The sequence below is a fragment of the Mercurialis annua genome, linkage group LG3 (assembly GCF_937616625.2).
Source record: "Mercurialis annua linkage group LG3, ddMerAnnu1.2, whole genome shotgun sequence".
Taxonomy (NCBI): Eukaryota; Viridiplantae; Streptophyta; class Magnoliopsida; order Malpighiales; family Euphorbiaceae; genus Mercurialis; species Mercurialis annua.
Window position 1 is genome coordinate 4,262,628 of NC_065572.1, and position 23,813 is coordinate 4,286,440.

At 30.8% G+C, this 23,813-nt stretch overlaps 4 protein-coding genes across 4 annotated transcripts; 2 read left to right on the plus strand and 2 right to left on the minus strand.

Annotated features, from left to right (window-relative positions):
• The first annotated feature begins 330 nt into the window (after window positions 1-330).
• Window positions 331-1,418, plus strand: LOC126672160 (putative B3 domain-containing protein At2g27410). The gene has a single exon (XM_050366106.2). The coding sequence runs from the start codon at window positions 331-333 to the stop codon at window positions 1,306-1,308; it is 978 nt and encodes a 325-aa protein (XP_050222063.2). The 3' UTR covers window positions 1,309-1,418.
• A 674-nt stretch (window positions 1,419-2,092) lies between these two features.
• Window positions 2,093-3,785, minus strand: LOC126671261 (uncharacterized). The gene is made up of 2 exons (XM_050365018.2): window positions 3,426-3,785; window positions 2,093-2,716 (listed from the first exon to the last, which is right to left on the minus strand). Exons 1-2 carry the CDS (start codon window positions 3,741-3,743, stop codon window positions 2,177-2,179), a joined length of 858 nt encoding a protein of 285 aa, XP_050220975.1. The 5' UTR covers window positions 3,744-3,785; the 3' UTR covers window positions 2,093-2,176.
• Window positions 3,786-5,913: 2,128 nt separating this feature from the next.
• Window positions 5,914-7,466, minus strand: LOC126674432 (protein CANDIDATE G-PROTEIN COUPLED RECEPTOR 7-like). Its single transcript, XM_050368874.2, has one exon. It carries the CDS (start codon window positions 7,361-7,363, stop codon window positions 6,059-6,061), a length of 1,305 nt encoding a protein of 434 aa, XP_050224831.1. The 5' UTR covers window positions 7,364-7,466; the 3' UTR covers window positions 5,914-6,058.
• Window positions 7,467-12,628: 5,162 nt separating this feature from the next.
• On the plus strand, window positions 12,629-15,201 carry LOC126672142 (uncharacterized). Its single transcript, XM_050366082.2, has 9 exons — window positions 12,629-12,956; window positions 13,044-13,103; window positions 13,187-13,234; window positions 13,740-13,872; window positions 13,953-14,029; window positions 14,299-14,394; window positions 14,474-14,544; window positions 14,632-14,722; window positions 14,810-15,201. Exons 1-9 carry the CDS (start codon window positions 12,687-12,689, stop codon window positions 14,918-14,920), a joined length of 957 nt encoding a protein of 318 aa, XP_050222039.1. The 5' UTR covers window positions 12,629-12,686; the 3' UTR covers window positions 14,921-15,201.
• The last annotated feature ends 8,612 nt before the right edge of the window (window positions 15,202-23,813 follow it).

The window sequence follows — 23,813 nt, forward strand, 5'->3', positions numbered from 1 at the left end:
AGCCAAATTGAGTTCAAAAATGAAGTACATTGATTTAAAAAGAGTAAATTCAGGACTAAACTGATCATAAAATTAAAATCTGATCGGAAAATTGCTACTTAAATGTAAATTGTTTCTAAGACTCCTAAAAGGCTAAAATGGTTGGTTCATTATTCTTCTCTAAGTAGGAGTTTTAGTAATTAATGTATTACATATCCAGTTTGGATTTTCTTAATCCCTCTCTATAAATATGTGGTCACTCTCCACAAACCCCATATTATTCCTGTTTAATTAGATAATCTAATCTAATCAATTTTATTTAATTAATTCTCCTTCATTTTTCCATTAACAATGGCGGCTGCTGATGCAAATGATGAACAAGATTGGTTGCCTCTTGCAGCAGCTTTAATGAACTTCAATAGAATCTTCACTAGAAGGAGAAACCGTGAAGAAGAAGAAGAAGAAAAGGTAAAAAAGATAAATAATAAAAGGGTAAAAATATGTAAAACTGAAGAAAAAGAAGAGGAAATTAATATAACCACAGTAATAATTCCATGCGAGTTACAGCGAAAAATCACTGAAAAGGGAGGAACCGAACCCAAGTTGGTGATGACCAAGAAAGTAACCAGAACTGATTTAAGCAGTAATCATGGTTGTTTATCAATGCCTGCAAAACAGTTGAGTGATCGTAGTTTTATCGACGACGACGAGAGGGAAGTACTCGAGTATTACGAGGAGCTTTACGTAATGTTCATGGAACCATGCGGGGAAGATTCTGCGGTAGTGATGAAGAAGTGGGATTATGCTAATAAAAAAGGTTATAAATATATTCTGAGGAGGTATTGGAATGATATTGTGAGTAGAAATTGTAATAGGGAATTTAAGGAGAATGATATGATTCAGATATGGTCGTTTAGGGTTCATGGTGTACTGTGGTTAACTTTGTTTAAGGTTTTGGTTGAACCAAAGCCAAAACCAGAACCACGTGGTGAAGATGGTGCAAGTACAAGTCATTCTACTGTGTCTTTGCTCGAACCAGAACCGGGTGGTGAAGCCGGTGCAAGTGCAAGTACAAGCCATTGTATTGTGTCTGTGGCCGAACTGGAATCGGAACCAGAACCGGGTGGTGAAGACTGTACTCAGTGTACTGAATCTGGGGTCGACAAAGAACCAGATGGTGTAATGCAGAAAATCTCTACTGGCCAGACTCACCCACCATGTCAGGTGCACGACGCGGTCTCATTCGAATTAGTAGGGCGAAATCCTGAAAACCGAATGGGGAAGAAAAGAAAAGAACCAGATGGTGAAGAAGAAGATGTTTTGTTATAGCATATATTTTTAGTTCTGAGATTAGTTTTTAATTTTTAGATTTTGCGTTCAATTTACAAGTGTATAAGAATGTTGAGATCAATTTTCAATTTTGAGAGTTTACACCTCAATTTATAAGTGCATAAGAATTTCATTCTATCAAAAAATATTGTATATGTTTTTGTGCTTTCTCTAAATGTTTTAAGAACCAAACCAAATGATCAGTTCAAATAGTTCGATCGCGAATTGGAGATTCAGTTTCTCCAATAAACTATAAAACCAAAAAAATCATAAGCAGCCATTGAAATAATTAACTATAAAACCCGGGTTTTCATAAATTGATCTATACTTCATTTATATTTCTTGGGTTATTGATTTTAGGAGTCATTGTACTTTCCCAAAGTTGTAAAATGGTCACCGAATAATTTTTTGTTCCAAAATGGCCACTGTACTTTGTGATTAATAACTTCCGGCGATCACCAAATATAATCCGGTGACTTTTATCCTACGTGGCTTGCTGGAAGCTTACTCACACCTTCCTATTTTCCATGTCATTGTCGATATCACTCTTATTTTTCAACATCATCTTCTTCTTCCCTAATTTTTTAAATATTTTCCGGCAAAAAGAAAGGTGTGAGTCAGCTTCCGGCAAGTCACATAGGACAAAAGTCACCGGATTATTCGTTTTCGGTTAATATTAGCTCACCATTATCAGGAGATAGAGCAAAAACAATGCATTAAATAAAACCAAATGTAGCTGATTCTTGTAGATCGTCGTTCGCACAAGTGCAATTTATGTTCCCTATTATGTACCAAGTATGAGCTTTCCATATCTTAATGAATGAATTGTGAGTTATTTTTCATATCTTCATGAATTAGAAGTTGACACTTAAAATATGAACCTACTCCAAGAACCTAAGAAGGGGAAAATGGCTATCAACAACCTTACAAATAATGGTTTGTCCCTGCCTCTGGTTCGACCGAGTTTTACTTTGGCTTGTCGTTGTTGCTGCTTCGGGAACTCGTCTGTTGTCTGTCTAGCTTTCTCTTTGGGGACCTTGTGCATATTATCCAGCTCATCCCATCCACCAAATTTATGGCCACCCTTCTTAAACGAAACACCATCTGATGCCGCTGTCCAGCTCTGGGAGTAGCTTTGTTTCTCCTCACGAGTCTTACGATCGTCCTGTTCCTTGCTCGTTCTTTCTCTGCTTGTAGGTCTGACGAACGGTTTCCTTCTAGTCTTGCTTCTAGTTCGATAACTGGATCTAGGCCTGCTACTTGCAGTTCCCCAGACCCTATCAATTACCAAAGAAATGGCTGTCTGTCCTAGTGGAACTGCCAAAGCCATTAAAAAGGGATTTGGACCGGTTCCTAGCAGCAAGGATATGCCGATGGCTGGAACCATCCATCCAAAAGCTCTAATCACCTACAGTAAATCACATGAGATCATTATGTCCATAATGAGATATCAAAGTTTCAAAATTTGTTCGCCGCAGATGTATATAATTCATAATTGGTTGAAAAAGAGATCACTAAATACAACTAAATAAAAGAAAATAGTTTAGTGAACACAGAACATGTTCAAGTTTTGCAATCAATTGAGCAGCTCATAATTTCCACATACAATCTTCAAACATCCCCTGATTTTCCTATTTGACAATCACCAAATTAATGCATCTTCTTCCCTAATATTAGTTTACAATCCAACAAAAATTGCTATCACTAGGCCAAAACTCTAACAAGAAATCACACATTAACAGGAAAAACGACACATGTTGGTTCACATTAGTTGCTTCTGAAAACCAGTAAGTTGCTTGCTAGGAGCCTAGGACATCTAACTCATAAGTTTTTGAACAATTATAAATTGGGAGGTTTATTAAGCCAGCAATCAAACAATAATATAATGGGAGGTTTATGAAGGTAACAATCCAGTAAAATATTTGCGATAGTGGAATATATAAAATACATGTCATGATAGGCATTAGCAGCTAAAATTGCAAAGAATTTGATGCTATAAGCTAACAACACACTTGAATTGGAAAATTAAACTTAAATTAGGAGATTTTACTCATACCCATTTTCCAATTCACCTTAAGCATGTCACTAAGCTAAAGATAAAAATTTAAAGCACTCACCTTGAAAACCCAGAATTCATTTTGCACATCATCATCATCATCATCATCATCATCTTCTTCTTCATAATCATTATAATTAGACCACCAAACTCTCTGTTTTCTAGTACCACTGAATCCAAACTCATCGTCAGGGTCAGTGTAGAGCTCATCTTCAAAATTGATTCTGATTGGTCTTATTGCTGGAGAGTTTTTCCAATTTATTTGATAATAGAGTCCAAATGGGATTTTAGTTGTTGAATTAGGGATGGTGAGAGGACTGAGAAGTGCCAATGAATGTGGTTTAGTTGATGAGAGCTGAAGGAGACTGTAAGTTCCCATTTTGGGGGATTTTTGTTCTTAAACTTCCATTTTCTATTTAAAAGCAATATTGTTTTCTTTTCAATATTAGTTTTTTGAAGGATTAATTGCTTTAAAGGTCTGAATTTTACTTTATTTTATAATTTTAACATGAATTTTTAACTTTAATATTTAATATATAAATTATTATAATTTTACAATTTAAACCACATAACAAATTATTATTATATTATAAAATGCTGATGTGAATGTCATATAGATATTAGCCCTCGTTTGATTCGTTTTATATCAATTCCTGGGAAGTAATTTCCCGGGAAGTGTAGTTCCTGGGAAGTTAACTTTTCAGGAAGTTTGATGAATGTTACTTGTTTCAATTTTTACTTTCCGGAAAGTACAAAATTAATTTTAATATAATATACTATATTTTTAACTAAAAGACATAAATATCCTTTGATAATTTTTATATTGTTTAACAAATAATTTTAATTTGAAATCGAGTAATAAATAATTTAATTTTTACTTATTATCTCTTATTTTACGATTCAAGTACTATTTAGGAGAGTTTTTAAATATTAAAATTTAAAAATTATATTTTTTTTATTTGAATTTTACATAATATAAAATATTTAATAAAAATATTTACTTATTATAAATAACAATTATAAAATAATATAAGTATATTTTTTAAAATAAATAAAAATATTTTAATATGAATTTTAAAAGAAAAAAAAGAAAAGAATTAAGGTTAAATTAGGAAAAACCAACAAAAATGCTAGGAAAGTTCTACTTCCTTGGGTTTGCTAAGGAAGTTACTTCCCTAGTCAAAGGGAAGTCAAACATCCAACTTCCCGGGAAGTAAAATATAAAAATTGAATCAAGCAAAAAAAATTTGCTACTTTCCGGAAAGTACAACTTCCCTAATCTATTTACCCCCAACCAAGCAAGGCCTTACTCCAGGCTTCCAGCATCCCCGTCATTTTTTGACAGAAAATTATTCAATGTTTCGTTGTAAAAATATAAAAGCTGGTGTTCGACATTTTAAAAATTCATATTAAAATTGCAAAACACGCTATCATTAAAAAAATACATTCATTAAATAAGTAACATTGTCATCTAATTACACATTTTTAAGAGTTAGATTAATTATTACTCTTCTGTTTTTATTTAATTGTCATTTTAAATAATTTTATTTTATCTAATAAATAGATGTTTTTTAGAATTTGTGAATGGCATTTATAATTATATTTTAAATTTTTATTTCTCATTAAATTATTTTAGAAAGTATATAATTTAATTTATACCCCTAAACTCTTTATTAACGAGTTTAATAAATAAGGTTATATTAATTTTATTATTTATAAATTAAAATTAAAAAAATACTTTTTCAATTTTTCCAATTTTATTCTAATACGATAACTATATTATAATGAAGAAAGTATATTGGTATTTTTCATACTCACTTCTCCCTTTAAAATTTGTTTCTCTCACTTCTTTCTAAAAAAAATTTCATTTCTCTTCATCTTTTTGAGGGTGCTTCCTCCCCGCCTATATTACTAGTTATTATAGATCTACTCTTTTAGTTCAATAAATCTAAGATTTAAAGTTTAGTTTTTGTTTGATTTGGGTCTTATTTTTTGCTTGTTAGAATAAAGTTAAAAAAAATTTCCACCTTTGATTAGATTTTTTAGATCCATAAGAAGCTTTAGTGTTTGTTTGAGTTTTAACTCTAAAGTATTGTAGATGTAAGAAACGAAAAGGATATGGATCTATCTTGAAGATGAAGATTGAAAATCGGAAATAGTAGGTTTTAACGGATCAAGCGGTTTGAATGACAAATCGGTACAAAACAATATCGAAATACTCTTTCAACAAAATCGTTGTATTAAATTTGGGGATCTATGTCTAGAATTTTCTTGTTTTTCGATTATTTTTTTGTTTGTATTTTTATTGTTACCTATTATTTTATAGTTTAATTTTTTTAAAAAATTATATATAAATTCTTGTTATATGACTTTCACTATTTGTAAGTTAATCTTCGTAATTAACTCTATCTTGAAAAGAAGAAAGAGAGTATATTGTTTTCTATGTATGTATAAATCTTAAATGTCACATAAAAAACAAAGAGAACAAGGAGGGCAATATTCATGAATCTATAATAATTTGTAGCTGTAATTAAAGTATCCAATTCACATAAACAAAAATATAGTTACTTAGATTCACAATCCTAAAGAAAAATGAAACAAAATTAGAGTATGAATTTCCAAACAAATCCATGACATTCTCTTGTGGAAAATTACCAACAAATAGATACATTAATAACAAAACTAATTAATATTCTAGAGTTCAAAGGAGTCATCTTCTTGCAAAATTTGGCTAGCAGCAGACTCTTCTTCATCATCAATCACCAAGTAAGGATTCTTTTCAATAGGCTGAAAATTATAAAATATAAATATATAGAAAATCAAGCTTGCAGTTTCAGCAAGAACACTTGTAATCCATTCATATCTATAATCAAGAAGAGCCCCAATTGAAGAAACCACCACTCTTGTAAAATACAAATATCCAACCACAAATATATAAAATTGCTTAAAAAGTGTCAATTTCTGAAGATTTCTTGCAGCTTTTCCGTCCGTTTTCGACGCCTCTCGTAGGCTCCGAATCGACCAAATGATCGGAAAAAACACGGCGCAACAACATATCACATCGATTAGTAAAAACATTTGGTTCCATGTCAGCCAGTCTTTCGTAGCGGGTCCGGTTTCAGCAATTACGACATAAGCTATGTTTTCAAGAACCTGAAGAGGAATAACTGTCATCAGAACATTTTTTTCCCTTTCCTGAAGATAGGGTTTGAGAAATGACCATCCTGTCCCTATCAGGACTATGACAGTGAACAACATTATGCCTTTAAAAAATCCGAAAATGTAAAATGCTACGTCCCATCCGTGAGGCGTTCCGGTTTTGCTTACGTACACTTTATCTTCCGATGCACATATCATTTTTAGCGTCTTAACGAGAAGCAACGCGCCCATAATTAAATGGATCTTGTCGACTGTCGGTCTCTGTTTGATGCAGGTAAAAATCCAGAGACCGAAGAAACACGCGTATATAAGAAAAAACATGAAATAAAGCCTCGGCAGGTGCGTTTGGCCTGCGGGGAGGAAATCTTTTACGCCGTATTTAAGATTATACATTTCCGTATGTACAAACATCGACACTTCAAATTCAGGCTGACAATTTCCGAAAACAAGACTATATTCGTCAGGATCGTTGATAGTTATAGAACCGGAATTAGTTGAATTAGCTGTCAGGTTATCAAATTTGAGTATGAGTTGAACATACCGGCTCGACAGAACACAGAAAGATTCCGTAAACTGCGACTCGTTCATGATTCTGATAAACGACTCGTCTCGTGCTAGAAAAAACCCCATTGAAGACGGATTATATTCGACTTTACGATGTTTTGTCTTCCAATAAACATCTTTTACAGAAATATGAACCCGACCAGCTTCCGTGAAACCGAATCTTTCGAATAAGATCATCGAACGAGAATCATCAAGAATGCGTATGTTCTTGATCTCGGAAAATACGAAGTGAAAGGCCGAGATAATTAACAGAACACGGAGTAAGATGTTCATCATTGTGGTGCTTGAATTTTTAGAGACGAAAAATCTACATTAAAATTGAAAAATTGTTTTAAATGAAAAATTAGAGACATAAGTGGTGTGAGCTTGTCTATAGAATAACTGTAAGAATTAGATGGGTAATAGTGGTGGTAAGAGTACTAGAGGAACGTATAATTTGCCAAAGATTTGGGAGAGTGAAGCAACACTTTTATGACATTTGTTAATTAATCAGTTGATCTTGCTCTCTCAAAAAAAAAAAAAAACAGTTGATCTTGCAAAAATAATTTTATGACATGTGTTAATTAGTTGAACTTGCATTAATTCTATTTTATTGCTACAAAAAAACAAAGTATTATTACATGAAATTTAACTGCAAAATTATGTTTTAATATTTTAGCATGTTTTTACAATAATTATACGAATTTTATAATTTGGCAAATTCAATCACTAAACTTTATTTTATAGCAAATCGATACACGAACCTTTTTTTTATATATAATTTGAAAAGGGGGAGTGTTTATGGGAGGATTTGAACCCATGACCTAGCAGCGCTTATACCGTTTGAGATATAACTCATCGGTTACACGAGCCTATTTCACGTTGAAAAAACAGTGACATGGTTGTATGTTATGTGTTCATGTTAATTTTTTTGATAAAAATTAGGTTGTTGTTTTGACTTGTCAGAACATAAAAATTGATGACTGATATTATTAAATTTTAAAATTAATGTCTTATTTATAAATCATGTTAAAATTTGCTATTTAATTTGCATTTAACCGTGAATTTTATAATCTAACCCATGAATCATATAAGAATCGATTTGATATGCAATCATCATTGTGGGGTTAATTAACCTAGTTGGTAAATTGGCTGAATTATATCATACATTGAAAGAAAAACATTCATTTATCCTCTCAAAACCTAGCCTAATAAAATTATGTGATAATCTCTTCAATTAGGATAAGAACCCAATTGACCGAAAATCTAAAAGCAAGGTTAGAAAACCTTAATTAATCAATCACAAGTTCACAATACTATAGCTTGAACTAATGCCATCATCTACTTTTTATGCGCAGAACTCTAATTTAATTGGCTTATTTTCATCCACGGTTCCATGCATATAAAAATCGTGTATGATTAATTGAAAAATCATTACACGCAATATCATTTGTATAACAAATTAATGATGTGTTAGTCATATGAAAAAATTAATAATAAAAAAATTAAATAGTATTAAAAACTTTCCTATCACAAATATTCATTGTTTTATTGTAAATATGATATGGTACAACTCAGGTACGAAATAAACATTCAACTAATTATATGTAAGTAATAAATTCAACCAAAAGTGAATAAATTGAATTATTTTCTCTCTTGAAGCTAACCGATCAAATAGACAAAGTTGATTGAAATTATTAAAATCTAACTAAATATAAAATTAAACTAACCGATTTTTTTTTTAATAATGGATCGATTGGATCAGCAAACCAAAAAACTTTACAATATAGATTCATGAGACAAAAGAACCGAATTCAAGCTTAGGGAAATGCCACGTCACCCATATTCCCCAATCTCAAACATTAATTAATAGATACTAGTACTAGCATTACAGCTTATTAATAGGCAATGAGGGTGAAACAAAATCTATAAACAATAAGTAGAGTTTTAATATTCAGTTACTCTCATTTATTACGTCAAAGTTTATTTTTCTAACTTCTCTCAATATCACTCTCATTTTTCTGATTAAACACTTGCAATTCAAGAAAATTAAAAGACCCTCTTAATCTAATTGGTTTAATTAATGAAGAACAAATTTCTCAATACTATAGCTTAGAAAACCTTAATTAATCAAAAATTTCTCGATACATTTACAAAAATCTAAAAGTAAGATTAGAAAACCTTAATTAATCAATCACAAATTCACAATACTATAGCTTGAACTAGCGCCATCATTTTCTTTTTATGCTCGGAACTATAATTTAATTGGCTTATTTTCATCCACGGTTGCAGTGAAATCATGTATGACTATTTATATATGAGTAATAAGTTAAACCAAAAGTGAATTAATTGAACTTTAACCTAACCGATCAAATAGACCCGAAATATTTTTTTAATAATGGACCGATTGAATTAACAAAATTAACCAAAAAAAACTTTATAATATAGATTCATGAGACAAAAAACACTGAATTCAAGCTTAGGGAAATGCCACGTCAACCATATTACCCAATCTCAAACATTAGTTAATCAAATTAAGAAATTAAGAGACATAATAGATACCAGTACTAGCATTACAGCTTATTATTAGCGAATGAGAGTGAAACAGAATATAAAAGATAGAATTTGAATAATTCAGTTACGCTCATTTATTACTTCAATGTTTAATTTCCTAACTTGTCTCAACATCATCACTGTCATTTTCATGATTAAAAACACTTGCAAATCAAGAAAATAAAAATATTCTTAATCTAATTGGTTTCTCCAAATTACATAAGGTTTCACTACTTAAACCCTATAAATATCACCCACATTATTTACTTTTGTTAACTTGCAAATTTCTGAATTTGTTGAGGGAAATCGAAATAATACAGAGAGATGGATGGGCTTGAAAGGAGACGAGTGATGGCCCTGGAAAGAATAGGAAGATTACATAACGAACTAAATGAGAGAGAAAAACAGAAAATTAGTTTGGCTGACGAGATTCTTTTCCAGAGCTTTGTGAAAAAATGTTGTTACATTAGTTCCAGAGGTGAAGATTTGCTCGATTTCAATATACCGAAGAGAAAAAGAGGCGACGGTCAAGAAATCCTGAAGAAACCTGAAGCTTGTTCGGGCCCAATTTTCCGAAATTCTCCGAGTCAGGAAGAAACAGAATTAGCTGAGATGATGATGATCAAGAACAAGAACAAGAAAATGAAAAAGGTTAAATCGAAGAGAATTAAATTCCAGGAAGTGGGTTTATATCCGCCGCCTGAAATTCCAACTGAGTTGAGGAAACGGATCGAAGAGGAACTGTCAGGAACTGATTTGCAGTTAGTGATAATGAAGCAGATTTTTGATACGGACTTGAAAACTGGCCATAATCGATTATCAATTCCTGAGAAGCAAGTGATGTGCGATTTTCTTTATGATACTGAAAAGCAAATTGTATCAAACAAGGAAGGGTTCATTCCGGTTTCTGTGATTGAACCGTGCGGTGATATTAATTCTAAAATCAAATTCGGAAGATGGAAGATGACCAATACTTTTATCTACACCTTGTACTCTGATTGGAATCGGATTTTTCAAAAAAAAGCGAACGAGGAGTTTCTGAAGGAAGGTGCCGTAATTCAGGTTTATTCGTACCGAGACTCGGAACAAAAGCTTTGTTTTGCTGTCGTTAATGTTCGTAAAGCTGACGATGATAATGATGATGCGGCTGCTGATTTTGAGTCTTCTGCTGCTGCTGGTGATGGTGCTAGTTCAAGCCATAGTACTGTGACTACTGTCGTTGATTGATCAAGTTTTTCTAGTTTTTTATTAACTGAGTTTGTGTTCTGATTGTAGAGATTAACATTTAATTTTATGTAATCGTAGAAATCCTTCTGTTTTAGATTTTTAATCTCCCTGTTTCTATTCAAACTAGTTTGTTTTCAGAAATAGATATGCATGTTTTTGTTTTAGTTTTCTGGATTTAGCTCATAATGGTCATTGCATATTGAAATTCATTCTTATATTCATTGTTCACGATTACATTTAAAACTTATGTAATTATTATTGTTTTAATCTGTAGCAACAGAAATACAGGCTTCGATTCGGTTCGGTAGGTCGGTTTGGCAACTTGCTAGTTTGCATTGTTGTTTATATTTTCTCCTTGGCACAAATTCTGGAAATGTCTAACAAGTTTCTGAAAGAATGATTTTACTTTATCTCTGTCAATGCTGAAAATCTAGATTAGACATTCTCTGTCAAAGGAACTTTTTACAGTAGTAATACATGAATTCCTCTGTTGCAACATATATAGCTCACCAAGGGCCAACAGAATCCATCAATTCGGTTAAAGGTTTTTGGTTAATTCGGTTAATCGTTTTCGGTTAAAGGTCTTTGGTTGATTCGGCTAAAGGTTTCCGGTCAATTTGGTTGAAGGTTTTCGGTTAATTTGGGAGTGTGAAGTAAAAAGATAAATTAGGAAATAGAGTTTGGGTTAATAAATGAGACTAACTGAACATTAAATTGTAAAGAAATTTTTAGGTAGACTCAATTTACCACGTCATCTGTGTACTATCTTATCATATTATGACACATCATTAAAATAGTGGTACTATCGTAATTTTGTTCATACTTTTTTACACTTTTAAATAATAATATTACGATAGTGCCATTATTTTAATAACATGTCATAATTTGATAGGTTTTGTCCACAAGGGAAGTTATGAACTGAATCTACCTAAAAAAATCTCCAAATTGTATCTTTGTAAATTTTGCTTTAATCTAATTGTGCTAATTAATAGTTGTAATACTAATACTATCTATTATGTCTTTTAATTTCTTAATTAGGGATAATAATTTTCAAATTACATTCGCTACTTTTAATATCTAATCATATCATTAATCGCTTACTTGGGTGATGTGGTATTACCGTACTAATATTGAGATTTTTTAGAAATTTGATTGAATTGTGATTGGTGTAGAGAAAATAGCATTGTGTAATTTAACTAGTAGTGTTAGTGTTATTATAGAAGTTTAATTTTGAGTTTCTGATAGATGAATTCCATGTTAGCTTTCTCCATGTTTGATCTTTTTTAAGTTTTTTCTATAGCTTCAGTTATGACTGTATATTTAAGTTATTTTTATTGGCTTATTTATAATACATAAATACAATTTCATCGGTTATTACCGATTACCGGACTGCGGCAATATTATTTTGTTGTTTTAGGTGTTTCTGGATGCAATATTTTTTTAAATAAAATTAAAAGCGTTAAACTTTTTAGTATAATTTTTAAAATTTTATCACTGTGAAAGCTCACAGGGATTAAAGGCTAGCTTCTTCAAGACAACCTGATATTTTATATCAATAATTACTTAATTATATTTTTTTCTTGTAATATTAATATTAATAATAAACTAGTACAATTTCCCTTAAAAAAAACTAGTATAGAACAAATTTAAATAATTGTAGAATAACATAAATAAAATAATATTATCTTATTTTAAACAAATTTAGATTTTTCTTGCATTTTATAGGACAAAACAAAATGCCTTATCATAATTAGATAGATACTCCATAAAATAAAATAATACCACAGTCATCGTCATCAATAACTGAAAACAAACCCGCCAAAAAACTGATTCAGAGAAAATGAATTCAATTCTCTTCTTCCATCAACACGCTCTCCCCATTACACTCACCGCCACTTCCTCTAAATTTCCTCATCAATTCTCACCTTCTCTAACAATCATCTCCTTAAACCCTAACTCGCACCAATGTACTCAGAACAATTTTATCAAATCAAATCCCACAGTAACCGCCACTCAATTGTACGCTCTTACCGACTCATCATCGTCTTCAGATTCGTCTTCGTCTCAATCCACTGAACCTTCTCCTCAATCACTACTACTTCAACTCTCTGTATGTAAATTATCACTGACTGTAATTTTAAACTAGACGATGTTTTATTAATTTTCAATGATTTACTTATTGTGTTTTTTTTTGCAGGATTGTTTTGATCTTCCTCCTGATTATTTTAAAAAGTTACCGCGCGATCTTCGATTAGATGTGAGTGGCAGCAACATCTGTTAATTTAATTGCTGCATTGTTCAGTTTTTTTGAATCTGAGTCTTTTGTGTGTGTATGTGTAGTTGAATGATGCAGCGTTTGATCTTTCTAACGGACCTGTTCTTGATGAGGTTAGCTTGTTCTGCTTGATCATTTTTTAATAAGAATTTGATAGTTTTTGATTCTTTGTTATAGCTTTTTCTTGGAATAGCACATTTGAAATACACTTATGGTGCCTTTGGTTATAAAATTTTATGTAATTCATTTTAAATAAAAATAGCTATGTTTAGTTGAATTATAGATTTGCTTAGTAATTATTATTCTGTAAGTTGTGTAAAATTGGTCATGTTTATGTCAAAGGAATTTGTTTGAAATGAAATGAATTATAAAGTAGAAATGAACCAAATAAATGGTATGTATTGTGATTTTCATGTGAAATAAGAGCTAAAGCATTATGCCTTGTATAATTTTAAACAAGAGAACTATCGGTCTAAGAGTATCTTTCACGAGTTGGAGTATGTAATTCCTAAATTTCAGTGCCTCCTCCTCTATCTATGTGTTTGTCACTGTTAGTAGCCTAAATACAAAAGAATTTGGTTCTTGAAACTGCTAACTGATATATTTAACTGATTTCAGTGTGGCCAAGAGCTTGGGGAGCTCTTGTTAGATCTTTCTCGAGCATGGGAATCAGCCGACACAGCAACTTCTCGTGAATTAATAAGCAAGCTTCCTATGTTAGAGGGAACTTTGACAAACAAGGCCAAGGCAGGCAAGAATTGTATTAAGCACAAATTGACGTTGGATAAATAATTGGTTCTGAAGCTTATTATATCATTATTTTTCTTCTAGCTTTTGGCAGACGTTTGGTATCTGCTGGAAGGCGGTTTCAGTCCATGGGACAGTATGGCCAAGGTGAAATGCAGAAGGTACCTTCTATAACTCCAAGGTGCATTTGGTGTTCTTACGGAAGTTAGTATTTGCTTTTCTGTAGTTACCTATTGTATGTCTTCCTAAGAAAACCTATAGTATGTCTTCCTCAGAAAACAAAATACTTACATTGATAAGTTGCGTTTTGGGGTGGATATATGTATCTGCTATTTCGAGTATGCCATGCTTCAAATTGTCTTGCATTTTTTCAAGATTTAGGTGTTACTGAACATAGCTATCTTTCTCTCTCTCTTATTGAACTTTATAGGTCGCACAAGCAATGACCACTGCTGGAAAACTTCTATCTGCAAGTCCAGTAGCAACAACTGGCGAAGAACCAAAAGATGATACCAGAGTCTTCAAGGTACATATCAAGCCTGTATTTGTCGGGGCACTATTTGAAGGAGATACAATTTAATTGAAGTACATAAATACACTTGCAGTTTGGAGAACTTCAGGTCGCGATAACACCAGAAAAGGCCAAAATAGGTGCTGCCATTGGAGTTGTTTTTGGGTAAATGTTCCATTTTTTCCTGAGTTCTTTTTTATATTATTTTATTTTGTAACAAAGAGGATAATATGTTCAGAACTTGAAATGCAGGATCCTTTCATGGGGACTAGGTCAGGGTATTCAAAGCGTACCAGAGAGCTCATTGCAGTATGCGAATGACAATGCATTATTGCTAGCTAAGGTTTCTTGAATTTTTTTGCTCCATTTTTCTGATTCTTAATGCCTACCCTCGTAATTAATTACTGTGCTATTATTTTCCTGGATGCAGTCTCTTAGAGGAACTCTGCTTGTGCTCTTTTACTCATCATCAGTTTTGTCTGCTTTTACGTCTGCGGCACTTTTCTTGCTTGCAAGACAACTCGAGTCAGAGGAAAAGTGAGCTTTTGTGGTACAAACTTCGCATCGGTCTTGCTTGTCAACGCTCTGGGCAGTTGGACTCGCTGTGTTTTAGTTCGCCAGTTCTGTTAATACTGATGATATTAAAGACCTAAAACTCTTGTCCAGCAATTGGATCAAAAAGCATGGAAGTACGGAATTATGAATAGATAACTGTTTAATAACACTTTCTGGTTTTTATTTCTACAATAGATGGTCCAGATGAAATTGTTGTTATGTATATATTTTATAGAGGTGGAAACCAATTCATCTGCATTTTCGATACTTAACTGTTTAGTCACTCCATATGTAAAGGTAAGGTGCATATCTTTTTTTAAATATTGAACATTTTCCTTAGATACGTGTGTGATTTTCAGGTAGATTAGTTGAGAACTAAAGGTTAGGAAAGATGACTTTACTATGCTGGAAAATTCAGGTTTGAATACTTCTACAGCCTCAAAACTTTATATTGTCAAAACTTGATAATCTTTGAGCATAGTGCTTGAAATTTAATAGATAGGTTTTACGAATTTAAATGTTTCTGGTTTTCAATTGATTTTGAGAAATATATGTGATTCAGGATTGAAGAGTTGAAAATGACATTGGAATACTCGGAACCCGCATTTCAAAATTCTCTAAGATTTGACCATTCTCCAATAAGTATCTGATTTTGGCATCAGAATGTCGTCGGACTATAGAGTCCGACGCCTTTCTTAACCGTTTGTGATCGCAGGTCTTGGAAGCACCCACCTAGCTGCACCGTGTCCATCAATTCTCATTTTCTTGTGGAATATACATTCTACAAATACTTACAAGCTACAAGAGTATTTATGCTCGGACAGATGCGGCAATTTGTGGACTACTGCTTAGAATAATTCATTCTGCTGATAATCTTTTTGCAGAAGTTCCACATATGTGAAACTTTACATTGACACCTTACAGAAAAGGAATGAAGCAGCAGCATAGAATGTTGAAACATAATTTAGTTCTGTTTTATTTGTCTGCAGGTGTTTGTAATCATATAAAATGCTTTTTGTTCAAGCAGAAAGGGTTGGACACTATGTTTGCAAGTTAGTTAACCTACTTTCGTAATTATTGTTTGTGATGCAGGCAGTGGAGACAAGTAAGAACCTGCTGTGACATCAAAGACGGATTTTTTGCTCTGATTTTTTAGCAATTAAAATTCTTCAATATGTGAAGAGGCAATCCGTAAAAGGAGTTTATTGATAATTAATGCTGTCCCAATTTGATGAGGCATTGTGACAGGTAAAGCATCTTCATTTTAAATAATTTAGTTTATGCATTGAATCTTCCTTATTATAAAATATGATTTTCAGAATATTATACTCATTTGGCAACTTGCTTACGCAGAGATTCTTTGGACTATGTGCATTTGTTAATCTTATATTCGATTTTTTCAGACTATTTCATATGGCTGAAGATATAAAATACAACTTGTGCTGTCACAGTCTAATGAAGCATAACCTAAGGTAAGAGTTTGATTTTTTTTTAATAAGTGGTCATGCTTGATTACTTATTGTTATAAGATTTTCATTGATCGAATAAAATAAAATAAAATGAAAGGTCCATTTATTGAAAGTCCTATTTGCTGGGTGGCTCCAGCTTCAATGAGAAGCTATGTGCTTTGCTTGGGTTTGACTCTTGCATCCAGTATTGCTGCTATTAGTTACATACATATGTTTTTTTGTTGTTTTATTTCCTTTGACAATATGGTATCATGATATTTGGATAATTGATTCTCAGAGTTACTAAACTATCGTTTTATTTCAATTCGGTGACAAGCTTTTATTTGTATCATTTTTGTTATTAAACTTTATTTTCATTTAACGGGATAAAAATGCATATGTAGCAATTGGTTTTTGTTTGTTTTTACATGAAAGCTTGCCACATATGCATAATTTGGCCGAAATAAATTATGATGATTTTTTGTTGCAAAAACCGATTGCCACTTGGCGAAAATAAGTGAAATTTGGTTGCAAGTATGCATATTTTATCTGAAAACCTCCCATTAAAATGAAATTCAATTTTAATAATCAAAATAAAGAAAATCAAAGTTTGGTCACCGAAATAAAATAAGACGATATTAGATGATAGTTTAGTAACTTTGAGAATCAATTCCGTGGAAAAAAAAAACTTTGAGAATCAATTACTCTATGATATTTCAATAAATGTGTCTTTATGATTTGCTTACATTTAGTTCCTTTTTAGTTACGCCTGAAAATGATAGATTTGAACATTAAAACTTTTAAATAATGTTGTAATATCTAAATTATGCCTGTAGGGATTCAAATCTATTTTTTATATACTGTTAGAGAAGATGTCAATAGATGTGAAAACTGACCCGAATGCAATATTTTAGCATACATTTTTTATATTTTCATATTTTCATTGTAGAATGGTATACTCACTTTCTCTTAAATTCACAACGTTCTCGTCAGGGCTGACCTTATTAATTTTTAGATCACTGGCTAAAAATTAGTAATTTATGTGAAATGTTGCATAAAGTATCTTGCATTAGGAATATGTAAAAGTAATGCTGGTTTCAAACCTCATATGGAACCCTATTAGTTAATCCAAATTTCATGTCATTGTTAATAGACCTACTACAATGAAATTAATAAGTTAATTAAAGAAACTAGAAACTTCATGCCTCACAAATTAAAATATATATTATGTTAACCACTCTGTAGGTATTTTTCATTTATAGTTAAAAGAATAGAATTTAGATACTTTTATTGTCAACTTATTATTTGCCTTTCAAGAAAAGCGAGCACTGTTATTGGTTCATATAGATTCTACAAATTAAATAATTAAGTTGGAATATTCATCTTGATTCTTTTAACACAAAAGGATTGTGATTCTTTGCATCTAGTGTTGGTTCAATTATTTGAAAATCAAAGTTGATTCATGATTTTATGTTTGATTTCTTTTAAAACATATTTTTTGATTATTATTGCTCTGATATATGTTAGTGGTAAGATAAACTGAGAGGACATTGACTTATTTCCTCATGCTTCAATGGATTTTTATTAATTTTCAGTAAAATGGGTTTTCATAATATCATGACTTAAACATAAATGGCAAAATTTTGCTATACTAAAACTCCATAATTCTCATATCAGATGACACTATAGTCCCATACAATTAATTAAGGAATGTTTGATGCTTCTCTCTATGTATAACATCTTCAAGATTTAGCAAGAAAATTGTGAGACATCGAATCTGTTATTATTAACTTGTACTATTGTATCAACCGAATAAAATTTGTTATTATTGGTCGCTTTTTCTCTTCTTTTTTTATATAAAAAATTTGTATTATTAGATTAAGGACAAATTAATTATGGGGCTTTTTATGCCAAATACAGCATTTGAGAGACTATTTACTTTTATACAGCCCATCTCATTTTTTTACTTTTCCCACCATCTTATTTTATAAATATAACCTAACATCTTATAATTATTTCTTTTATACGATTTTTTATTTTGGCTCTCAAATTAACAGTTATTTCCTCCATATTCTTCCATCCCCTGCTCTTTACTCTTTTTTATGGTCGCCGTTCTTCATCAAGTTTCAGCGGTGCTTCGCTGCCGCCTTCATCCTCGCTGCGCCGCCGCCGTTTTCTTGTTTCCGTATTTTCTTTTTCAGATTTGAATTGGAGTTTTTGTCGGAAGGAAGAATTCGGAAGGTTTTAACGACTTTAGAGGTTTTTTAAAGGCATATGATAAGATTTCGAGGCAAAATGATTCATCGTTCTTCTTCTTCTTCTTTTTAATTTTCAGATCTAGAATTGTTTGTTAACTGTTTTTAAGTAACAGTGATTTTTTACCATTAAACATGTGTAAAGATTATCTTTAGAGAATATAATACTAATTTTCATGTACATAAAATAATTTTATGATTTTATAGAATGCAAATTTGTTATTTCTGTAGTTTTACTGTGTTTGGTTGCATTTCTGCGTTTGTTTATTCTGCACACGATTTATTAATGATGGTTAGTTGATGAATTATTGTAATGTTTCAGTGTTGTTAATTTATGTTGATATTTTATTGATTTTATCATTGACGAATAAAATAATAATGTCCGTGAAATCAACTAAAAAAAATAAAAATCTAAGTGAGACTAGATAATGATATATTAGCATATTGGGAAATAAGACAAATAAAGATATTGAATTATTGTAATATTACAGTGTTGATATTGTGTTGATTTTTGGTTGATATTTTGCTGATTTTAGCATTGGTGAAAAATACAATAATTATGGATAATGTTACAATGTTGATCTTGTGTTGATATTATGTTGAAATTTAGTTAATTTCAATTTTAACAAAAAAATATTAACATTATAATAATTAAGCAATTAATCAAAATTAAGGTTCGTTTTTTCTAATTTCAATTTAATTTTCATTTTTTTAGTTTATTTCATATACAATATTATTTTCTTTGACAATGTTAAAATCAACCAGATATCAACACAAAATCAACAAAATATCAACCGAAAATCAAAATAATATCACCACTTCAACATTATAATCATTTAAAATTATTATTTGTCTTTTTCCCAAATGTTAACATATCATTATCCAATCTCAGCTAAATTTTTATTTTTTTTAGTTTATTTCACTGAGAATATTATCTTATTTGCCAATGTTAAAATCAAGTAAACACCAACTGATTATCAACACAATATCAACATAAAGTCAACATAATATCAACAACACTGCAACATTACAATAATTTAGCAATTAATCATCATCAACAAATCGTGCTGCAGAATAAGAAAAACGCATAAATACAACAAAATAAAGTAAAAATGCAGAAATAATAGATTTTTATTCCATAAAATTACAAAAATATTTTTTAAACATGAAAAGATAATCTTTATACATGTTTAATGATAAAAAAAATTACTGTTATAAAACAGTAAATAAAAAAAGAAAGAAACTTGTAGATCTAAAAAAGAAGGAAGAAAAAGAATGATGAATTTCGTATCTGAAATCAAAATAGAAACACGACAACAAGAAGTAACGCAAAAACAACAAGAAGCCATTTTACAATATCAGACACAACCGATTCTACTACCACCGCTTTTCCTCGCCGAAACTCTATGCGGATCTTCAGCTCCAACAACGGCGAAAAGAAAAACAAAACTAACGAAATTTAGAGCGATGTTGAATGGCGGCGTTAAGATAGATAGATGAGGGCGGCAGATTTGAAAGAGTCGGAGGAGGCTGTGTGATCTCAGAGAGATGAGAGAAATATGAGTTGAGAGAGATGAGAGGAAATGATGATGAAGAGAGAGAAAATTATTGTAATTATAAAGGCTGGTTTGAGATGAGGGGTATATATTTGGACCGTATAAAAAAAATATTTCTAGCGTGTACTGTAGTTTTAATATTGAAAAGTTGTATCTTTATAAAAGTAATAAACTTCAAAATTTTGGTTGTTTATAAAAAAAAACCCAATTATTATGAGCTTTCAATCAAGTAATATATGCTTACTCTTTTAAGTATATATTGTTCATTTAATTATTGGATGAAAGCGATAATTATTCATCCAATGGTAATACTTTGTAAAAATAAAGTAAACGTAGAAAGCTCCTCTAATCAAAATTATTCTTTCTTTTTAAATTTTAAAAATAAAGTGTTTTCCTCTAAATATGGTGTTTTGCAATATTAGACTTTGGACATATAGTAAAACAGAATCAAATATTTTTAGAAAGAAATTTTTTGTCTCATAGAAGTATTCTACTCATATGTTTCTAATGATTCATATAGCGTCATCAAATGATACAAGTTTTGGATCTAATTTACAACACATTAAAACGCCTTTATTGCCGATCTTTAGATTAAATACGCACTAGAATGCTTTGTTAGAGCATCTCCAAAGGACTCTCTAAACAAGTTAAACTCTTTAATTTAAAGAGTCAAATCAAAAATTAAGAGTCCAACCGACTCTTTATCACTTAAATTTAAATTAGAGAGTTGGTTTGACTCTCCGCATGTAGAGAGCCAATCTCTACTCTCTATTCTATTTAAAAATCAATTAATAATATATTTTATTTGATTTTCTTTAGTAACTGTCATTTTAGTATTATCTTTTATATATTCTATATTTACGAAAAGAAGAACAACGACGTATTTGCTTGCTGAGAAGAAGGTGTGAATTTTCAGTCCACTGATAAAAATTTATTAGTACTAATTTATTTACAAACTCTCAATTTTCAACCTAAAATTCAGTCTCTAATGATAAATCAGATTCTATGGAGTCATACTCTAGTAGGTATCGTGGCTGCTGGTGGAAGCCATTTTTGCAGCTTAATTTATTTTCTCTGTTTCTCTTCATCTCAGTATTATTTTTCAACTTTATTTAAGACTTCTTTTCTGGGATTCAAAAAGAAAAAGACTTATTTCCTGGGTGTTTGTAGTTTTTGAAAACTAAAAATTTCTGGCTGAGAACGATTTGTATGGCTATGCTATTCTTGCCTTTTTACTATCAGTATTGTTTTGCTGATGCAGATCCACTAGATTCTTTTGAATTTAAGCCTTTGGACCATTAATTTTTGTTTGAACTGAACATAATCTTTAGCTACTCTCATTGATTTTGTCTCGTATTCCTTTCAATTTGATGTGCTCCTCTATAAACAATTGACCAGTTTTCGTTATAAAATACTCCTCAAATGTACATATATCAATAAGAAAAGAGGATCCTTTTGCTGTTCATATTGATAACGAGAACATGCAATACTAAGATAAAATTAGTAGGTCTTTTTTGCCTAATGGAGAATATCAAAATAAAGGATTAGAGTTTAAAGAGTCCATTGGATTCAAATTAATTTTTTAACTCTCTATATTATATTAAAGATGCTCTTTATATTAAGAAAGATACTCTTTAAAATAAAGAGTAACCTTGGAGATACTCTTAGTGGGGTCGTTCTATAGTACCACTTAGGTTTAGATATCCATGAATTTCTAACCACTAGATTAAATCTTAATTAAAATCCACCGTTAATTAAATAGTTGTCATTGATTTGTTACCCACTTAGCCGGTTACCACATGAAGAAGAAATCTCACAATCCATCTACTCTCTTTCATATTCTCTTTCTTTTTTAATAATTCAAAATCTTTTTCTGGGGCCTTAAGATTTCCAAAATTTAGAACATAAGAACAACAAGAACTCTTAATTATAAGCAGGGCTTTCTTACTTTACGAGTTATTCAAATTTCAAACGATTCTATGCGATTTTTTTATTTGAGACGATCTTTACGAAACATTGTTTTTGAAATTTGTTTCCACAAATTACAGCAGGAGCTTAAACTCTTGATTTATAGATTTTAGTTAAGAGTTCCCACCCTTGCAAGCATGGCAAAGGCAAAAACTGAAGCTGCAAAATTAAAGAATTAGCAAAGTCTTTGCATATTGGACTTTCATGTTATTGGCCTTGTTAAATTTCTTCCTTTTCTTACCTAGAAAAATAAGAATTTGCACCAACGTCCGTGGTCTGTTTCTTCTTGTTTCATGAGAAGAATCAGTACCATTTATTTTAGTAATGAAAGATCATTATCAAAAAAATTAGTCGATTAATTTTTTTTAAAATTATTGGTTTCTCTATCCCATCATTTTAAATGTCAGATTTGAAACAAAAATAAGACATGTTTTTGATAATTTTCTTAAAAAAAGGTAGTTATTTTTTAACCTCATCAAAACATCATTGTTGGAGCTCGAATTATTTTCAGTTCCTCAGATGATATATATAAATAATTTTGATCTGATATATATATTGATCCTTTTACACTCAAAAGAGAATGAAATTAATAAATGTTTAAAGAAATTGGCTTTTGATTTGTTGTGTAATACATCAAATTAGATTTCTGATTTTCTTATCATCTTATTGACACCCATTGATGAAGAGCTAGTGCAAGTTCTTATCTTTTTTTCAAAAGAACAATCACATGTTTTTGACTGGTCAATGTCGAAAAAAATTCTTTTCATATTATCATGAATCCACATTTAAGATAATGGCAACATAAAAATTTGTGAGGTTATGATTATGAAATTGATACGAGAATGTTGGTTTCACAGACAAAAGAAAGAGGATTAGGGATAATTAGGGATTAGCTTAGGAATAAAAAAACGTTTTGAAAGAAAAACTCAATGAAAATGAAGCGCAAAATTACCGGCTATAGCAGGTAAATATAAAAAATTGTATATAAGCTGAAGTGGTACTCTATGACCAGCCCTCTTAGTGATAGTAATTCTTGCTTAGATTAAATATGCATCACCTGAACCACGACTTCTTGGATGGTATCTCAGTAATGTCATTAGCTCTAAATAATTTCTTAACGTTAGATCAATCCAATTGAAATTTTTTTAAGTAGACTTAATCCACCACGGGCTAAGCCAATTATATTATAACACCTCATTAAAATGAGAGTATTCTTATAATTTTGATTATTATTTGTATATACTTTTAAATAATGATATTACAAAAATATCCTCATTTTAATGAGGTGATATAATATGATTGGCTTAGTATACGAATTACGTAGTGGACTGAGTCTACCTAAAAAAGAATTTCTCCAATCCTAAAAAAGTAGTCTGGTTAGCGTTTACACAGCCTGGAAGATGATCAGGAGATGTAGACCAAATTCCTAAATTATTAGATTTGTTTCCATCATTGGCATCGTCATGGTGTTATTTATTTATAACTTTGCATTTTTAATTCTACTATAATTAGCTAACAATTAGAAATTAATTGATGGATGGCCACTGATTTATAAAATCAAAGTTGACAATTTTTTATTTATCTATTTATTTATTATTCACTATAGCTATAATGTAATTGTAGAGTAGAAGACGTTTGAACTAGTGGCAACT